We start from the raw sequence: 20,653 nt of genomic DNA, 5'->3' as shown, positions 1-20,653 counted from the left end.
GAGCCGTTGTCTTTGTGCTGAACAGCTCTCGATAAATCCTCTCCTGCAAACTCATCCCATTGCTTTGCAGGCTCGTGAGTTCATTGAGCAGCCAGTTTCCTGCAGCAAGGAGATCTACTGCTGATTGCCCGCTCTGTGTAATGGATTGTGCAGACACTTCAGAGACGGAGATAAGAGTCACCATCTTCCATCACAACTATACTGAAGCCCATAGTTATTGGCCTCTTTCCCAAGCTGGTGTGTGTCCCAGGCCAGCCTCCCACAAAAAGATGGGAAGGAAGCTGCCTAGCACTCAGTACACAGTCACTGCCCAAAGATTTCATTTGCAGTTTTCTGCCCATCTCTGCTTACTCCACATTCCCCAAGGATTCGGTGTAACTGCCCTTCCAAGATACGTACTGCACTGAGCAGCACAGCTGCAGCTCAGACTGATTAAAACAAGAGGAAAATACCACGGCTAATGGTGATCCTTGTGATTTGCTGTCTCCTAGAATGGGTGGTAAAGTCACCTGAATGAAGGTAACACAGGGCAAGTATTTTCAACAGAGGGGAAATTGTTTCACGCTGCTTTTTCAATAGCAAACACACAGCTTTGTCCCTACTGCCAAAAAGCCTGGCACTAAAAATGCTGAAATCTTCTTGTAACTGAGTGGCAGCAAGCTGTAATTTACTGCATTCCTGCTTCTTTTATGTTCAAGAATTGCTTCACTTCTGAGAAGAAAGAGCTGTCATTTGTCAGCCCCATGTAGCCCCTCCTTCCAGCCATCACATTTCCACGTTATGCTAGACAAATTAATTCATTCACTTCTTCCTATCCACTCCCAAAAAAAGCTGGTGTATTCCCAGGAACTGAGAGTCATCCTTTCACAGCAACATCATAATCAATTTTCTTTTTAAAGCCATGTAATGGGCATGTTTCAGCAAAAAAACAGAATTTTCCTGCTGTTGCATCCACCTCTCTTCAATTGATTCAGAAAGAAACCTGTCTGTCTGCTGGCTTTTCACAAGCAGCTTCCCCACATCTCCGACCAATGGCATTATCATGGATCTCCAGCCCACCCATTGCAGCATCTGGCTGGCTGCTAACAATAGCTCTGCCTGGGTTTAGGATGCAGCCAGGTCCCTGGGCAAGTTGAGCTGTATCGCCTCTCCTCCTGTGGTATACTTGGCCACCGGTCCATTGCCTTCCATGGTGAAGAGCTTGCAAGCCTTTGCATTCTCATGAACTGGAGTGGACTTCTTTGAGGAGATGGGGGAATTTGTGGGGCTGAGCTGAACAGCAGTGGTATCCTGCACCGTGTGCTCGCTAGTTTCAATTTCAAAGGCTGTGTTGCCAGGTTTGATGAGCCCAATGTTGGAACCTGGTTTGGATTTCCTCGCCCCATGAGCTGGGGGCCTCCGGCTGCAGATGCAGCAGGCACCGAAGAACGTGAAGGCCACCACCAGCAAGATGGGTCCGATGATGATGGGAGGGTTGTTCATGGGGATGAAGGTCCCAAAGGCAAATGCTCCCACTAAGGTGATGTTGATCCCTGCTAGCATGATGCAAAGGCCACAAGCACAGCAGAGGGCAGGGGAGGGGAGGCCCTGAGGTCGTGTCTTTTTCTGGATGGGTTTCTGGGGCAAAGAGGCACCGCTCTTTTCGCTGAACATGTTGAGATTCATCAGAGGTGGCTTCAGTCCTCACAGGATGTACACTGCATTGAGAAGGTTAGTTTTGGTCTCCTGCTGCCTTGAAATCCCTGGAGAGGAACAAGAAAACGTGCAGCTGTTAGAGCAATGAACCAAAGGTGCCTTTCCACCACGGTTCGTGATGACCAGCATCATCTTCTTTGCTGGTGCCAAAAACTAAACAGAGATCCAAGCCTGTTCCCAAGTAAGGGCTCTCGCTGCCTATGGTGGCCATATGCAGTCAGCCTCAGGCTGGGGAACTGAGCCCAATGTGCTCAATGACCTTTGTCTAGGACCCAAAGCAGAACACATAGCCCTGAATGGCAACAGGAGTTCTCCATGGATGAGATTATTGGATGTGATAAGAGTTGGCTTTGTGTTCGCTGTACTTTGCTGGGAAGCCAAATTGCTGGAAGCCAGATTGCCAGCAGTTTGCTGGTGATGCCTTTGATTTTACAGACAAGAGAGCATATCTCTTCCCAGCCTGATTGCAAACAATAGCAGTCTGCCCTCTCCTACCCCCTTGCCTCGCTCCCTAGCTTCTCCCCCTCCTCTGCTGTTAAATCACTTTCAAAAGGGTTGCTGGGGGAAAACTGGTACCACACAGGTTTCCACTGCAAGAGCCAAGAGTCGTTGTGTTATTAACACTCTGCAGCCACTGCAATAAAAAATCCCCCACTAAATCACCCCCCATCACCCTAAACCATGCCAGTGGGACCAGCAAGAAATGGCATTTTCAACATGTTTCCTAGGTTATAAAATTTTCCCGCAGCTCCAGCTGAAGCAAAGCTCTGCTGCTCTATCTGGTGTCGTACCTCATTTCCATGGCTTGGGCTTTTGTTTGGACCTGAATGAAGTGCAGCAGTGAACTTGCAGTGAAGTTCATATTCAGTGGGACATCAGCTGGAGCTGACAGGGACAGGCACATGGAAGGATTAAATCCTTCCTTATTGAGGGATGCCTGGCTGGGGAGGAGTCTCTCTGTAGGCAAAGCTTTCTCCAGAGAACTGAGGGTGTGCAACAGAGAAGGGCATTTTCTCTATTAGCCAGGCTAATACACACGCATGTTGCTCCAGCTGTGTCTTTTTGTTCTGCCTCGAGTCCTGGCACACTGCTGTGAGCTGGAGCCCTGATTCTGCTTCCTTCACCAGCCCTGAAGCAGCAGCATGATAGCTTCTGGTTAAAGGCTCACATACACACACTGCTTGCAGCCCAGCTCTTCTGGATGTCAGTCTGAATCTTAGGCAGATACAGGCTGCAAACACCCCGGCATGCATGGTTCTTCCTCTCCATTTACCATACATTTTCCCACTTCAAAGTGCTCAGCAGGGAACGGTGTGGGCCCTCATGGCTAAACCATATAACAAAAGCACTTCGCTGGGTTTCTCCCTCCTGACTACTCAGCACTCCCTTGCTTCTACCCCGCAAGTATTCTCCCTCCTATCACAGCTCCTGGGCTCTAGTGGGATGCACAAACAAGCCAGCTGCCTCTGCTCCTAGGCAAGGCAGAGATCAGAGGTCATGCTCCCACTGAGATTTCCAAGAGGTGCTTCAACCTGTTGCCCATCACATCCGTCAGCAGTCACCTGTACTTGCTCCAGAGAGACTATGCTGGTGTCTGGCTGCTTTCAAGGCTGCAGCAGTATCACCCAGCACAGTCCCTGTTAGCTCTTTTTCTCTGCCTGGCAACTTTTGTTCATCATTACAGCTCTGTGAGCTTATGGGTTAAGCTTGGGCAAAATCCTCACTGGGTCCTCCCCAGAGGAAGAGGGAGACAAGACACCTTGACAGTGATAAACCAGGGCAGCCCACCCAAGGACAGCTTATCCCAGCAGGTAAAAGAGAGCCACAGATCCACTCTGGAAGGATAAATGACCTGAGAGAATGATGCAGCTGGGCTCAGGGTGGGTACAGTCGCCATCAGCTTCCCAGGCATTCATGGCTGCTTCCCAGGAGAGGGAACCAGATCTACATTACAGAAATAGGGATGCATAGACAGAGACCTCTCACCCTGCAGCTTGAATGGAAGGAGGCACTGGCTGCTCCTTGGTCCACCCGAGGGCCCAGCTTGTGCCAAGGGGCTGGTCAAGCAATGGCAGCTACCTGCCTCCTGGAAAGTGAGGAGGGAAGAAAGGATGTTTGCAAATAGACCTTTGTGTCTAAAGCAGGGATGAGTAGCTTGCCAGGACTCTTCATCCTAGGATGCCCATTGGATTGGGTCTCTGGGAACATATCCATATCAGCCTGCACAAAAGAGTCCTGGAACTCTTCAGATACATCTATGACTGCAAAACATGCATTTGTCAGTTCAAAGGGCCAGGTCTAACACAAGGACTGTTACACTGCCTGGAGTGAAGGTATAGCAAAATGAATCCAAAGGTTTGTTGCACACCCTTAGATGAGGAATAAAAGAACCTGAGGGTGACTGAGGGAGCAAGCCACCAAACCTGCTGAGATGGCATCAAAGAAAAACATAGGGAGCTAAATCTGCTTTGTTCCCATTATGTATATAGACATACATATATATATGCATATCTAGAGATACATATATATACATATATAGATATACTCAGAACCATGAGACAGAGCTAGCTGGAGTGGTCAAAAACAGAGCCAGGGTTGAGATCTTATGTGTTCTGTGGTTTGTCACACCCTTTTCTACAGCTGCATCATAAGGGCTCTTGCCATGCTATGTCCAAGACAAAACCCTTTTCCCATCCTCTTTGCTCAGAGCACCTACATATGGTAATGGACCTTTCCCAGCAGAAAGTAGTGGAGTCACTGGAGAATCCAAAGGAGCCCTGCCTGAAGTAGAGACCTCTCCCATCAGCCTGGGGCCAGAAGGACTTGGAAGACAGCACCATCACAGAGCTAGGACATGACCTGCACAAACACCATTGAGTAACCAACAGTACATAGAAGACAGCGTGTTTGGACTGGGAACATTTTGAAAGTGGATCATTGTTTGCTCTTGTCTTGATCTCCATATAAAACATCAGGGATTACACACAGGGGATTCCTGTTGGAAAAACAGATGAAATGGGGATGAGAAAACCAGCAAAGCAGTGGAGGATAAAGCGAAAAAAAACCAACAAACCCACATAATGCCTTATACCATCCTCTACCTGATGAGATCCTGCAACAACTCCAAGTCCATCTCTATTCTGATTGCTATGTACAACAAAAGCATCTTTGTTTTCCTGCCATATCCTAGAGCACAGGCGGATGCTGTGGGCAGTAGGATCCCCCTCCATTCCACTCCTAACCTGCCTGAGAACATCTGGCAGCTTTTACCTTCTACTTCAGCCAAGTTAATGGTTTCAAAAATGACCAATTTTCCAGCCAAATTATACTGTCCAAAATGATGAACTTCCTTTATCTCAGGAGTGAAAAAAGTTCTCTTTGGGCTGTCTGTGTGAAACAGGTTCTTTTCTTAGTTAGAGTCTAGGTTTCTTCCTCAAACATTTCATCTTGAAATGCATTACAGCCAAGCACTATTACACACAAAACAAGCACTGCATATCCAAGCTAGTGATGGAAATCCAGAGTCTGTAGTGACTCCTTCTAGGGGAATATCCACCTCTCCCTGTATTCTCAGGGGAACAGAGAGGTTTTCATTCACAGCTATGAGACTTCCTAGAGCTTGAGAGGTATAGTGATAATATTCAGCCAGCCTTTCAGGAGCATCATTTAATGCCACACCAGCAGTAGCAGCAGCATGCACAGCTCAGCACGCTTTCCTCTCAGTTGTAGCGAGGGGGATCGAGCTGTTATCCTTCCACACTGTCTCACAGCAGCAACACAGCCAAAATATTTGACAGACCCCAGATGAGTCTCCTTTCTAGAGGTGTGATGGCACAGTGACATAATGACAGTGATCAGCAAACAGAAATTGCAGTCAGACAGCTATAACCAACCCCGCACACAGACACATTCACAAACACGCACCCACCCACCCTTTAGCTATCAGGAGAAGCACAAGACTTTCTCCCTGGGCAAAGTGCTGGGAAACTCCCAGGCAGAGCCTCAGTGTCTGGAAGGGGGGACGACACTTACCTGGATTGGAGCGTGGATCCGGGGAAGGTGATGGAGAGAGCGGGTGCTCCGGGTCTTCCTTCACCCTTTAGTCGGGGATGACAAAGCCATGGCTAGTCCCAGCATAGCCAGGGCTGGAAACGCTGGGAGAAGGATCTCACATGCCTCCTTCCCTCTGTTCACCGAGCTCGGCAAACTTTGCTCGGGTGCCAGGCGAGCCCCGGGAGAGCTCAGCTGTCTCTGTGAGAGCTTGGCCGCCTTCTCCCCACTTCCCTCCTTCCCCTCGGAGGATGATGTCCTTCTCCTCAGGCAGATGCAGCATCGCTGCCCCGCTGCATCCTCTCGCACCTCCTCCTCCTCCCGCCCGCGGTCCCCAGCAGGGCTCAGCCCCGCCGTCCGGCAGGTTCTCACCCTCTCCCAGAGCCTTCTTTTCCTCTTTCCTTTTCTACTTCAGGGCTGCAGCTCCCGCCCCCTTCAGCTGACAGAGGTGCCCGGAGCAGAACAGCCCCTTTTTCCCCCCCGGAGAGAGGAAAATCCCCGGAGCCGGTCTCCGCAGAGGGACAGCCCCGGCCGGGGAACAAAGCGTCGGTCGCCGCCAGGGGCGAGGAGGCGAACAACGCCGCTAAATGCCAAGGAGTAAGATGCAGGCTCCCTGCTTGCTGTAGAGAAAAGGATCTCTTAAAAGCAAGAGGGTAGAAAAGCACATTTTGAGCAATAAAATTCAAATTACAACTGGTGTCCGGGTGCCTTTGGATGCTGGAAGGATGCAGGAGTGACTCCTGGTCGGCAGTGAGGATGCTGAGACAGGACCTCCCAGACCATGTAAATGTTCAGGGTGTGGGAGTTCACAAATCCAAATAAAACAGGTCTTCATATGCAAAAGTACTGTTTTAACGAAGCAAAAAGATCTCGGGTTCGCTTAAATGTCAAGCATGCCTGATGCTAGACCCTGTTGCACACATAGCCAAGATCTCAGCACCCATATTAACAAGACAACCGCTGTCTGCTTGCAGAGTTGGGGACCACAGGAAGCAAGGCAAACTGCAAGTTATGCACTGGATGGAGTGCAGGTAATCCTTCTGCAGCTTAAGCTGTGCTGAGGCTCACATGCCCTCATCTGCTCTCCGTGCCCACACTGCTGTAACCAGCCCGGATGCTGCCAGTGACAACCAGAGGCTCTTCTCCAGCTTATTGCAGAAGAATCCTGTACGAAGCAGGCTGAAGCTGATTGAACATGAATCATGCTCCCCTCTTTTTAAATTACTGCTTTCAGAATCTCAAGAGAGAGAGAAGGAGAAAAGTAACACAGAGACAGTGAAAAACAAAGGTCAGAGAGAGAAATCGCTGAAGAGGAATGAACACTTATTTCTCTCTATTCTCCAGGCACTACTTCATCCTAAGTATTCTTATTACAGCCGCATTCTCTACTGCATCATGTTGCATTTCTACTTACAGGCCATCCTAGAAATTCAGGCAAAAACAAGCTTTGCAGAAAGGGGTTCGGCCCCTGCTGAGGAACACAACTCTCTCCTTAGCTTGGGTAATGCTAGCAGCACACTGCATAACTAGGGCAGGGGGGGTATCAGAAAAGCACTGCTGGTCAGATAAAATGACTGCCTGGGCTTCTGGAAAGAAGTAACTGGGAAATCTCATTTCAGGTCCTTCCAGAGACGCAGCATCTCCTCTAGGGGTTCCCTGGCCCTGTAACATGAGGTTCAAATTGGCTCAGTGTATTCCTCCCTACCAGAGAAGTGAGAGGGAGCACACAATGGAGCGTTTTCTGGAGAAAATCTCCACATGGCACATCTGGAAGAGACAGTTCCACATGTGGCAGAGCTGGTGTTTAGTGTTTGCTGCCTGTTGCTGGGTAGAAATCAGAGTGGCTGAACTTATTCTTGATGTGGCTCCGTAGAGCTCAGCAGAAACAGCCCCGTAAGCTGTGTTATTTAGGAACAGTGGCTGTAATAGGGAAAGAGACCTCCAGGGTCATTGATTCGAGTCCCCTGCTATCAGTTTATATGATAGCATTCATAAAGCACTCAGGCTCCAACGGGAGCCAATTAATACTGAATGACCTGTGAGCTGGTCCTTAATCGCACGAGGAAGCGATGAAGAAGGCTGCGCCCGCTTCAGGTTGGCTCTTGCATGACTCCCCATCACACTTTCTGCTTAATGGTCCATAAACCCAATAAAAAGGCCTTAGTAAAACATTAGATATTTAGGGCTCCACTGAAGCAATCATTCTGTGTTTTGCATACGTGGCCCTGACAACCTGGCAAACTGCCTTCATGTGATTAAAACAACTGCTAATTCAAGAACTAAAATTAAAAGCTAGATTTCCCACTGGTATAAATCAAAGCAGAATCATTGCATTGCAGAGCTTTGATAGCTCATGAGCATTCATGATTTAGCAAGGGGGTTTTGCCAGACTGATGGCTCCTAATTTCAAACTTGCCAGGAACTGGAAGCCTTGCCTTCTTTAGAAGCAAGATCCCAATCCTCAGATGACTAGAAATGATATTCCTCTGGGAGAAGCTGTTTGTTCCCAGCTCCTGCTGAATTCAGAAATCAGCTTAAGTCAGAAATTTATGAATGAGAGGCAAAATTGCTTTTCCCCATTGTCAGTTACTGGCTCTGGTTTAATTACTAAGAAACCTAACTCAGGCAGCCTTGCACCCACAAAGGCTGGGCTTCAGTTCAGTGTCACCAGCTCCTGGTCTGAAGCAGGTCAGGGTGATGACTACCACATATGAAGCACTTAGATATCATGCTGGCTTTCTGGGGTTTCTCTCTGCAAGAATAACTGAAAACAGGTGGGATGGATAAGAATGATCCATGCTTTCGCAGGCTTTTTGGTTGGGACTAACACTGGAGTGAAAATGTGTAAGCAGCATCCATGCCTACGAGAGCTGCAGCATGCCAACAGCTCAGTTCCTCAGCACAACAGGACCAAAAAGCAGCAGCCCATGAGGCTGCCTGCTGAGCCATACCCATCACACAAGGAGTGTGTGGGAGACAGAGAATGCCTGGAAGTTTATGGTCCAATAAGATCATTAGACAAAGGTCACTGCCGAAACGTCCCCCCGCAGATTTCCACGAGGTCTCCAGAACTGGCATCTCTCCGCATTTACATTTTAATTGCCTCTTAAGGGAAGGAAACACCAGACTGAATCTGCTGTTGCTCCAAACCAACTCTAAATGCCACCATGTCTGCCTGAAAGTTTGCACTTTCAGGGTCTGCTCTCTTGTGGCTCTGTGCTCTCTATGGCAATTCAAAGAGGGCAAGGCCAATTTCTTCAGCAGTTCTTACCTGTCTGTAACATCAGGTACAGAAAGAAAGAGGTAAAAAAGTGTTTGGCATCCCTAGAGGCAGCTGTGAAGTTACTGTGCAGGAGATTCAAACCCAAGAAGGAGACACCTCCTTGTACAGTGTTTAATTAAAATCATAGAACTTCACTGGGGACAGCAACAGTATTCAAGTGCTCAGACCCAGGACACAGGTGGGACTGGACCTGTCAAACACAACAGGCCACCTGCAGCTTCATGGTGTCCCTATGTTTCTGATCACTGGGAACAGCCTGAGGAGGAAAGCTTCCTCCAGGTTTGCCATGGCCCATATAACCCAAGCTTCTACTGTTGACAACTGTTGAGGCAGGATAATAGGCAAGATAGATATTTTTACCTGATCCCATATGATTGTTCTCATGTCAAGGATGAAGCCTTTGATGTTTCTGAATGTAGACCAAAACTTGCTTTTCTGATCAGAGAGACTTGGCAGCCATACTTCATGCCTAGTCTCCCTCAGGACAACAGCAATCCCCAGCATATTCACCATGTTTCATCAGGGATATTTCCTACTTTGCTCTTCCTGGGAGCAGTCTCATCGTGCATAGCACTATCTTCATGACCTAAAGCATCTTGGCCAGCTGTTTTGTTAGCAGATGTCCCCATCCCCATGCCTGCTCATGCCTATACACTAAACCCCTTCAGAACAGGGGTCAATTCACTTCCAGTTAACCATTTTAGCTGAAGACTGTAGGCAGAATACCTGTGTTTCCTCATCAGGTTGCACACTCTCAGGGTGCTGGCAGCTTGTAGAGCACTCAGCCCAGCTATGAACCCAGTGAACCGCTACATAGTGTGACCTGACATGGGCCCAACCTCTCCTGAATGATCCACCCATGCCAAGACCCCACACATAGCCTTGAGGAAGCTGAAATCAGAACAGGACACTGCTGGGAGATAGATAGACTGAGAAAGGTACAAAAGTTGTCTTCATGCCACCCTGCTTAGGATTTGGGCCCTGGACACAAGGGGGATCTCAGCAGGATATCAGCAAAATGGGGATCTTCCAGCATCATTAAAACTTTGTCTTTACCCTTTGGATGAGGCGATCTACTTCCATAGCACCTTTGTGGTTCTGTGGGGTTCTTTGGGGTTTTATCTGTTTGCTTGTTTTAAAGACTCTAGAAATCAGTTTCCCCCTTCACACAAAGAAGAAAAAAGGCTTCCAGATGTTCAAACAAGTTTCCTCTTCCTATGGCACCCTCTGAAAATACTGAGCTGAAGCAAGTTAGCAGAGAGGAAAGAGCTGTGCCAGCGGCTGTCCTGCTTCACAAACTGTGCAGTGATTTTCTATGAAGCTTTCTCAAGCTTCATAGGAGAAAATCAGCGGGTCAGTTATCAGCAAGGGGCAAATGTCTTTAATTACCTTGCAGGGAGGATTATGTCTCCTGTGTTTAGTTCTCAAAGGTTCCCACTGTCAAACTAATTAGCAAGCAGCTTCACTGAAGAGCAGGCCTGAAGTTATGCAGCTTTATTCACCCAGGAGGCAAACACCCAGCTCATTCTCCTCTGTCGCATCGTGGTCCTCTCTGCTAGCCAGATCAGAGCAAAGGATAGCTATCTGGAAGAGACAAAACCACACAGTGTGCCCATTGGTAACTCTACCTCGTGGTTTCAAATGCAGCTCATCAGAGACCACAGTGTTACATCGTCTTCTTTAAGTGCTGGTGGAGATCTTAGTTAAAGGGCTGTTGATATAAACTGAAATCTGTGTACATTGTATGTTACACTTTATACACTCTATGCTACGTATTACATATTATTTGTCCTATATTCCCCCTCTTCATTAGGAAGAATACACAAATACATCTGATCTGCATTTAAGCTGGCAAGGAACTTAGCAGCCTTGATGGAGTAGTAGTCACGATACTGAGGTCCTGATCCAGTAGAACACTTAAATCGTGTTTTTTCTGGGTTTTGGGCTATTAACTTCAGTGGGGCTATTCACAGTCCCTAAGGTAAGTATGTACTTTCTATGCTCAGTACTTTCCCCAGACAAAGCAGAGGTAATACCACAAGAACCAGTGATGCGCACGGAAACAGAGTCAGGCCCCATGGATGAAACATCACATGAACAAGGAACTTTCTTCCAAGAGCATTTGTGCTCTTCCGTTGGGTGCATGTCTTACGTTAATTTAAGGGCATCTCTGAGGATGGGACTGAGGGGTGTCACAAACGAGCAGTGGTGAACTTGGCTTTTGACCATGAGCAAACCCACATATTAAGGAATCTGAAAGGAAACAATATCCAAATGTCATGTTCTCTCTGAACCCTACTCTGGTGGCTGAGACCAAAGCACAAGGAAGATGAAAGAGGACATCCATCTGCACCACCTTCGGACACCAGGTAACCTACATCAGTACAGGCTTGGCACCCAAACCCACAGAGTGGTTATTGCCTGGCCACAGTATCTTCTTGTCCATCCAGCCACTCAGGTGTCCCCTTGAGCAAGATAGTGCTGCCCAGCTGAGCCATGGGCAATATCAGAGGCTGGCTGCAAGCATGGTCTTAGGTGCTTCAGGTGCAACTATGTTAATTTGATTTATCCCCATGAGGAAAACCACCCACACGGTGATTTAGACCATCAAAATCTATTTCATAGTGGAAGCAGACTAAGGTAGTTACTGTGAGTAAAATTATGGATTATAGCTTTCCACATCTTGATAATTTCAGTGCTTTCAATGGTGTCCCCATTCAACCTGTCCCTTTGGAACAGATTTGATGTTGCTTTGTGAATCACCAAGGAGAGAAATAATTTGCGCCTGTTATATCCACCTGATCCACTTGCAGCATGCCAGACCACAAGACATACTTATTACCACCAGCATAAATCACATTACACTAGCCATTTTGAGTTCCTGGAAAACCTATCTTTGAGGGATGTCAGACCCAACATTATCAGCAGATAGTGTTTCTGTCTGAATCCAGAGGAGGCACGTCCTTGATCACTCCATCACTGCTTAGGGCGCTGATGCTCATTTCTTACCCATCAGTCTTCACCCAAGGGCTGATACCTTACATAGCAACACACAGTCTACAAGGATAGTTAATACCTGGAAATACAGACACTGTGAAAAGCAGTGTCAGGGTGATGCACATACAGAGGATATTTCATACCCCTTCAAAATATATAGCACTTTGGACACAGTTGTGATCTCTTGAAAGTTCTCGTGGCTTGCAAAAACCCTTGGGCCCCTCGCGGCTCAACCTGCACTGCATCACTGAAACACTTCACAAGGAGACTCCTTAACTCTTCAGAGCAGCAAAATAAGCACGAACCAAGTGAAAATTAAATATCACAATTGGGAGTCCTTATTTGCCCTTATGTGAATGTCTGGGGACTTTTTCCATGTGTACCCTATCTCCTCAGCTTCAAGGTGCACAAAAGCCCCAGACTGGATCCTCCTGTGGTTTAGCCAGATCCCACATAACTTCATGGAAGTTCTTGCAGCGACCTCAGTGAGCTGTGAACAAGGTCTGTAGGATGCTGCCCTGTGAATATTTACCCTCTGGGAGAGAGCAGATGTCTGTGGCCTCCATATGGGATATCAAGTTCTAAGATGGCAAGGAACAGACCATTAATAACACTCTTAAATGAAGTGATTATAAGGTCATCACGTCAAACACTGCCTAGCATCATTGTGCCTGCACGAGTTTTATTTTACACACAGCCTTGGGAAGCATCTGTTTAAAACACTTGACTCCAACTCATTAGCTCTGCTGCAAAGCCTCTCTCCTAATACACTTAATCTGCTTCTCAGTTCCTGCACCACCCTCCCAGCCTCATCACCAAACACAGTGAACAGGTCTTCTTCTACCTCAAAGTACCTGCTGTCAGGATGAATATAGCTCTCAAACACTAGACAAGCAGAGCTGTGTTTGTCTCCAGCAGAGACAGACATGCACACACACCACACCAGACCCCATAACTACCCACTGGTCTGTAGGGAGCAACTTCTTCTCACAGGTTTGAGATCAGCTGCATATGTGGACATGTTTTTGCCTTCAAGAGCAGGATCCAGAGGGGAAAAATACATCCCATGATAATTATGTGCCTTGAAAACTATGTCAGCTCATACATGATTAATTCAGCAGGCTTTGGAATAGGTTCCTCAGCAGAAAGCAGTAGTGTGATCATATAACCCTTGACGAAAAAGGTGAAGAACTCCAAATCAAACAAGTCTTGTCTCCTGCAAAGAGCAATCACCACTGTTTGCCCTCAGGACAAGAGCCTTTTCTTTCAAGCCACAGGCACAGAGCAGAGGTTCCTCTTTCATCACAGAGTGATGGGATCCATCAGTAAATCAGAAACAGCTCTCTTCTGCAGCACACACATTTCAGAGACATGCCAGCAGGTGCTGGTGTAGGTGTGTTCAGAGCAGTGGGATCTAGATGAGCACCACCAGCTTGTAACTGCTGGCAGGTATGAGAAGGCATTACTCACCTGCTGTAGCTGAGTGGGCGGTGATGGGACAGAACAGGAGATACAGAGATGCCTTTCTATAGACAGAGTTTAGTGTTATTTAATTTTAGAAGTCACTGAAATTCCACAATTTCCCTTTTCCCATCCTATGTGCAGACAGTGCAGGGAAAAGGGGGAAAACTGCTTTAACCATCACTGAGACCCTGCTAACACCTTCAGCCTGATTAATGCGAGGTAAGAAGTAAGCATGAGGTTCTCTCTCAGCTATCGCCACTATCAGGATAATGTGAAATTCTGATTAAATCTCACTTCTTCTTTAACCAGACTTGTAGAGCTGAGAAATCATAAAGTGTCATTATGAGCAGATGTTGGTTTACAGAAGCACTTTTCCAGTGCCACAGATGTGGTCAGGGCTGGGTACCCCTTCCTGCATCGTCTTTCAATATGCCTTTTTGCAAGACTCCCATTTCACCCCTTCCACAGAGTTCAGGGACCAAAGGTGCTACATAAAAGCATGGATGTAAAGGATATCTGTCTCAAAGAGGACAAGGGAATGGTAATACACATAGAGTGGGAAACTGAGGCTCAGAGACTATGTCAAGGTGAGGTGTATCCCAAGACCATGGTCTAGACCTGCCTCCCCAAGTCCAGCAGGCAATGGGGAGAGGCTTTCCAGTGTGTATGCATCACCCAGAGACACAGCACAAGTGCAAAGATGCTATGAACATCCCACCCCACTGCTCAGAGGCCAGGCAGCACCAGCTGAGCACTCAGTCTCCCTGAGGTCTGCAGAAGATCAGGGTTTCGCTCTGTTTCCTCATTAAATCATTTGTAAAAGGAGAGTAAGGACACTTAACCCTGTGTGAGGAGTCACCGCTTGCATCTTCCTCAGGCAGAAGAAGCAGTGCCTGGAATTATTTGCCACTATTTAAAACAAATAGGAAAAACAGTCTGTGTACCCAGCATCCTGCAGGTCAAACTGTGCAATAAACAAAGCAGCATCGCAGGCTGAGGGTAAGAAATAGAGGCCAGGAGAAGAAGCTGATTTGACTCGGGGGTGGTGGTTAGTGCTACAGCAAACTGCTGGGGAAAGATCTGCAGGACCTAATGAAGCCAGGGCTGATTTGTAACCATTTTCTCATGCCCAGCAAGTGAGAGACTGCCCCCAAAACACTGCACTGTGTTTGGATATGGGATGAATTCACCAGCTGTTTTCTGAAAAGCCTGGGATGCTGCAAACATGATTAAAGAAGAGAAAGAAAAATAAACCCAACAGGTGAATGATCTTGGATGAGCCTTTCTGTGACTGTTTTAAAGGAGTAAAAAGGTCTTTTCTGAAAACAAATTTCATAGAATCACAGAATAGTTAGGGTTGGAAAGGACCTTAAGATCATCCAGTTCCAACCCCCCTGCCATGGGCAGGGACACCTCACACTAAACCATATCACCCAAGGCTCTGTCCAACCTGGCCTTGAACACTGCCAAGGATGAAGCATTCACAACCTCCCTGGGCAACCCATTCCAGTGCCTCACCACCCTTACAGTAAAGAACTTCTTCTTTATATCCAATCTAAACTTCCCCTGTTAAAGTTTTAACCCGTTATCCCTTGTCCTATCACTACACTCCCTGATGAAGAGTCCCTCTCCAGCATCCTTGTAGGCCCCCTTCAGATATTAGAAGGCTGCTATGAGGTCTCCATGCAATTTCCCCCTAATCTTTTACATGTGCTCTTCTACTGATCATTAATTTCTCTATAAAAGGATGGGCAGGTAGCAGGGGTATGGAAGCATTCTCCCAGCTTTCTGGTCAGATGAGGACTGAACTTTCCCTACCTCCTCAGAGAAAGGGATGGGAATCAAAGCTTCTGCTTAGCGTTCATTTGCAATCCTGCTGTTAACTACACTGCCCGGCCATGCAGTCCCTGCCCAGCCAGCACAGAGTTTAACTCCACTGAACAAACCCAATTCTTAATGACAGTCGCTGCATTCCTTATGGATTTGGTTTGCTCAGCTCTTCTCAGGATTGGGGAAAGACGTTTGCAGGTGATGAGCCCATGGTGTAACCTCTCACCATCCACCAGCTCAGCTGGGGCTGCTGACTGTACACACTCCCATCCCCTTCCAATTAGGAACTGAACCGTGTTAGCAGCACCACACAGTCATTTTGCTGCTAAGCGGGATCAGAGCAGGCTGGGAGCATACACAGAGACAGCTCTAGAGATTCAGCTAGCAAGGAGCACCTCATTAAGTACCTCGGGGAGAGCTTTCAGCTAATGTGTTTTCCTTTGCACTCAAGACAGGCCTGGATCATTCACACCAACTGCTGAAAGGAGCCCACTCACAACTCATTAAGTGCAGTAACTCAATGACTCGCCATATCTGACGATCTCTAAGTAATTAAGTGTGTCCTTATTGCTCCTTGCTGCTCCCTTAGCAAGTTTTCTAGCATCACCTTGTAGTCATCCCTCCTCTGAGGAACTTAGCGGGAGTACTTGTTGTAAGTGCCCTCAGCTTTCCCCTCTCTGCTACCCCTGGTGTCAGGCTGCCTACAAAGAGAAGCCAGCACTGCTTTGGTATGGAAGCATCTTCTCCATGACCAGCCATCTTCCTTACAAGCTCCACCTTACCAAGGGCACCACACCTTTGCTTCCAGGCTTTTACCACCACCTCACCCACAGGGTATCTGCTCATGTTTAACCCCACTTCATAAAACTGGAGGTAAACCCCATCCCTATACAACCTGGGAGAAATCTTGTGTCGGCTCCTCTGCATGTCTGAATGGGTGTGATTTGATGCTGGGTGGATTGAAAGTGCAATTGTGCTTCCCTGTGACATTTTCTGCTTGCTGCTGGGGCTGTACAACACCCACTCATCTCTGTGGGAAATGGTATATGCCTCAGAGAAAGAGCAAGAAGCTGGAATTACTGAGTAACCGCAGCTTATTCCTGATTCAATAACATGGGGATCCCAGCTTCTGGAGAGATGGATTAAACCAATGATTAATTCAAAGTAATTTACACCTTTCAGCCATTCAAGCATATTTCCCAGGCCTGAGACCTGAAAGGTGGATGAGTGCCTGGAAACCTATGAGTATTACTGCAGGTGTAACTATGACCCATAGCACAGCAACATCCTCTCCACTGAGGAAACAGCTCACACCTTGGCTCAGCCGGAGTGATCTTTTCTGTCATTTTGGGTCCAGTTTACTTATTTGGTCCCTCCGTGGATCATCCAGCAGGCCTGGGAATGCACAAGTGCAGCATACGGATGCTTTTCGCACCTAACACACCCCTGTGGTTCCTCCATACCTGCTTGTGTACAACAGCCTTAGCCCACTCTCAACAGGGAGCCGAGGACCAGCGTTCCCGAGATCCACAGCATCCCACAGACAAAAAGAGAGGCTCCTGAAGCAGCCAAGACAAAAAGCAGTTTTCAAACCCAAACCCTCCCTCTGTTTATCACACAGCAGGGGTTTGGTTGTTTATTCCTGACCAGGAGTTTTGCTCAGCTCCTGGTGGCTTCTGCGCTATGCATGCACAGCACACAGACACTCAGGAAAGGCTGTGACTTAGGAAATGAAGAGATGTGCCCTTTTCTCCCTGCCTCTGCCCCACATCCTATGTGGCACCTTTAGTGTGACACAGCCTCGCTGCACCTTGCTTACCCCTTCTGCAAAACATGCCCAATTACACTCTCAGCACCTCAGTCTCCCTGGTTCATCTGTGCTTCCATAGACTCCCCTGCTCTGCACCTTGCTCCAAGCCTCCAGCCGTGTGAATGACCAGAGAAATAGAAATAGCAGCAGAGGGACTGAGCTGACCATGACCCAGTTTTATAGACAACATAAAGCTGGCTCTAATGCTCCTGAGTGGCAAAAGTGTCTGTGTGGGGATGGAGCAGAAGACTTGACTGCAGGAAAAGCAGAAAGAATGAGTGCAATAAAACTTCCCCAGGTAACACTTGACTGGCCAGTTATATCACAAGTGGCATGTTTGTTAGAAAGCATTCATAAAACCCGCAGTATAATCCCAAAGGATTCATAGGAAACATTACACAGGAATTTACGGGTTTGCTACAAAGTTTTATGCTTTCGGTACTGAGGCTTAGTTCCAGAAGACAGATTCTGGGGTGGGCTGGAAGCTATCCCTGCTCTCTAAAACAGGCAGGAGGAGAAAACTAGGGGGGGAAGAGAAGCATCTTTGGGGTAGCACCTAAATGTGTGTCCCCTCTGTGGAATTCATGATTATGCCAGTAGGGTACTAGAGCATCCAAACTGGCTGCTGGTGCCTCCAAGGCAGAAGGAGTTTCCCCACACATTGCTGCAGATTCCTGGCTGTTTGTTCAGGTTTTGACCTGGCTTTTTCATTTGCCAGAGCAGAAGCCACATGGACATTTGATTTTAGCCCTCCCAGCTGTACCCCAGTCTTTGAGAGAGCAGGAGGTGGGACAGAGGAAGGGCAAGAGCAGGGGATAGCATAGAGTGAAGATGAATGGGTAGAGAAACAAGAGCAAAGCAGGGAGACATACAAAGACACACACACATGGTCAGCACCACTTAAGTCTCACTTCTGAAGAAAACCTGGCCAAAGAATACTGAAGAGCTATACAGATCCTATGCTGTTATACCCATCAACAGGCATGTGCATCTGCCCAGGCATTTCAGAGCTCTGCTTCTGCAGCACCGCAGCTGCGGGTCTGTGGCAATGAACAGCCAGGGACAGATTTACTGTGCTGGGGATGGGACATGGGAGAGGGGATGCTCCAAGCCTCCCCCTCACTGTGCAGTGAGCAGTGGTCACACTGGTGCCTGCCCGCACTGTGGCTGCATCCAGCCCCGTGTGGCATCCAGCTGAGATGGCTCTGCAGTAGGGTGGAGGGAAGGGAAGGAGTCAATGGAAAGGACAGAGCAAAACAGCAGCCTCTTATAGAGTCAGTCAAGAATGAAATACCCTGACCTCCCAGAGAATGTGCCAGCAGCAAACCTCTTCTTCTTCTTATCATTCCTTTTTGTTTGCTTTTAATTTGCTCAACTTATAATTTGTTAAACAGGCTGCCCAGTAGGTATCATCTCAGTGCTATTGTGCAGGTTCTCCTTTTAGCTTGCAGTAGAGAAACATATCAACATCCAGACTGGGGTACAGCCAGGAAAGCTGCTGCTTTCCCTGGGAAAACACTAAACATAAATTGTGTCCTGCTTCCATCCTGAAACACTTTTTGCTCCTTGCAACAGCAGCACTAAAAATCACAGTGCAGTCAGGACATTACACAGACCAAAGATGAAACACCACAGGAATGATGCAGGGACATAGATCAGACGATGGACCCACCTGGCAACCCAGAAGGACCAACTCATACCAGAGTCCCAGTTTCTCTAGGCAGGGAACTGTCTCTCTGCTTTGTATTTGTAGTGCAGCACAGTTCCTCGAGTGGAGATGTGAGTAGCAGACCTATGCAGAGGTGATCAGAAGCCTTTAAAACCCTTGTTTCACCAAGAAAACCACACAAGGTTTCACCCGAAACACCTCAGGTTTCATGAATCTAGGCTGATTTTCCTGATAAGATTGGATGCCTGCTTTCCTCCTAGACTGACCAAGCACTAGTGCCAGGTCCCACAGCATCTTGACATATGGATTAAGCAGGGCTGAGCTCTCAGCTTTTCAGCAGAGATCTTGGAGCTTTGAGATGCCTACAGAGATCCCACAGAGCCTGGGGTCCACGGCAGTGTGCTGGGTCAGAGTGCCTGATCCCCAAAACCTCCTGCAGCTATTAAAGGTAACCAGAGTCAGTGCAAAACCCACTGAAGTCCCCAAGGAGCTACCATGTCTGAGAGTATCTAGCTCTCACAGAAACGTTACTCTGAAGTCTTCTACCTCTCAGAAAAATTGGGGTTTTAAGCTTGCCTTAGACACCAGGGGACAGCTGCAATCCCCAAACATAAATAACAAAAGCTCTTTGCCAGCCTCAGTGTTTTGTAATGGGAGGAAAGTGGCACGACTTAGACCAGAACAACCTTCAGTCCATTTAGGAAAGGAATCCATAATAAGGTACCAACTTCTGATACCTGCTAAAGCCTTACGGGCCCTGTCAAGTGCCTGTGGACACCCAGCAAACATCACAGGTTAGACACCCCGTGCCTGAGGGCAATTCACTTGTGTGCGAAGGATACAGACTGACTTCAGGCCAGTCTACAAAATGACCCCAAGCTTCCACTTTCCCATCTTTTGCTTTCTATAAAACTCCCTTGGGAAGGCAGCACCTCTGCCAGACCAGCTGTACTTTAGACTCTTCCCAAAACATGCTTTCTAGCTATTTGTGATGCTTTCTGGAGCAGAGCCCCACAGCTCAGCACTGCAGGCTCCTACCTCCCACTGGGTTAATACCCCCCATCCCACTGCATAAGGCACTCACACAGGATAAACACTGATTCCAGTATGCCAGAAGCAATTTGTGTCAAGCAACACACTGTTCAGCTCACCCACAGGTGAGCTCACAGAAAACAAAGGAGTAAAGGCAACATTTACTATTGCCTTTACTCCTGGTCTGCCTGCAAGCCCTTTACCCAAACCAGGCTCTTGTGATGTTCCCTTATTCCGGGTACTGCCACACGCAATTCCCTGGAGCCTGGCAGCCTATGTGAGAAATGCTGTTTGTCTACACCTTCTCCCTGGTTTTCAACAACCCAAGACAATTCTGTGGCCAGCCAAACCTCCAGCCAAAGCAACCCCTTTGGTGGTAGGTGCAGGGGTATGGGAAGACAGTTCTGGCATTAAACAAGACCATTCAGCTTGGAACAGCATCCTACCACATTCTGCCCATCCTGGACTCTCATCAGCCTTTTGTCCCAGCATGATTTCCTCCTTTCTTAACTACAAGCTCCTTTAACAGGTCTCCTGCTTCACATGTAGTCACTACAATCCTGGCCCTCTGGGGCTGCAAGAGCAGAGCAAGACTCCCTGGGTAAACTTGCCATTAGAATGATGAACTCTTCAGGCCAGGTTGGACAGATATTGGGTGCCATGGTTTAGTGTGTGGTGTCCCTGCTCATGGCAGGGGGTTGGAACTGGATGATCTTCAGGTCCTTTCCAACCCAAACCATTCTGTGATTCTATGATTGGTTTTGGTGAAGATCTGATACTAAAAGCTGAGGAAGGTGGAAATGGATATTCATCACCTGCTGGG

The 20,653-nt window shown here is 47.8% G+C and overlaps 1 protein-coding gene across 3 annotated transcripts; it reads right to left on the bottom strand.

Moving 5' to 3' along the window:
* Positions 1-202: 202 nt before the first annotated feature.
* On the bottom strand, positions 203-10,600 carry TMEM275 (transmembrane protein 275). 3 transcript variants are annotated; one of them, XM_061344898.1, is made up of 3 exons: positions 5,728-9,794; positions 4,412-4,690; positions 203-1,742 (listed from the first exon to the last, which is right to left on the bottom strand). In XM_061344898.1, the coding sequence occupies exon 3, from the start codon at positions 1,663-1,665 to the stop codon at positions 1,105-1,107; it is 561 nt and encodes a 186-aa protein (XP_061200882.1). In that variant the 5' UTR covers positions 1,666-1,742; positions 4,412-4,690; positions 5,728-9,794; the 3' UTR covers positions 203-1,104. The 3 variants fall into 3 exon arrangements, with proteins under 3 accessions (XP_061200882.1, XP_061200883.1, XP_061200880.1); XM_061344899.1 differs by lacking the exons at positions 4,412-4,690; positions 5,728-9,794 and adding an exon at positions 10,418-10,600; XM_061344896.1 differs by lacking the exon at positions 4,412-4,690.
* Between the last annotated feature and the right edge of the window lie 10,053 nt (positions 10,601-20,653).

This window comes from Neopsephotus bourkii, unplaced genomic scaffold, assembly GCF_033783945.1.
Source record: "Neopsephotus bourkii isolate Nb327-2 ecotype Australia unplaced genomic scaffold, CSIRO-AGI_Nbou_v1 NB_234, whole genome shotgun sequence".
Taxonomy (NCBI): Eukaryota; Metazoa; Chordata; class Aves; order Psittaciformes; family Psittacidae; genus Neopsephotus; species Neopsephotus bourkii.
This window is presented reverse-complemented; position numbering and strand designations above follow the sequence as displayed.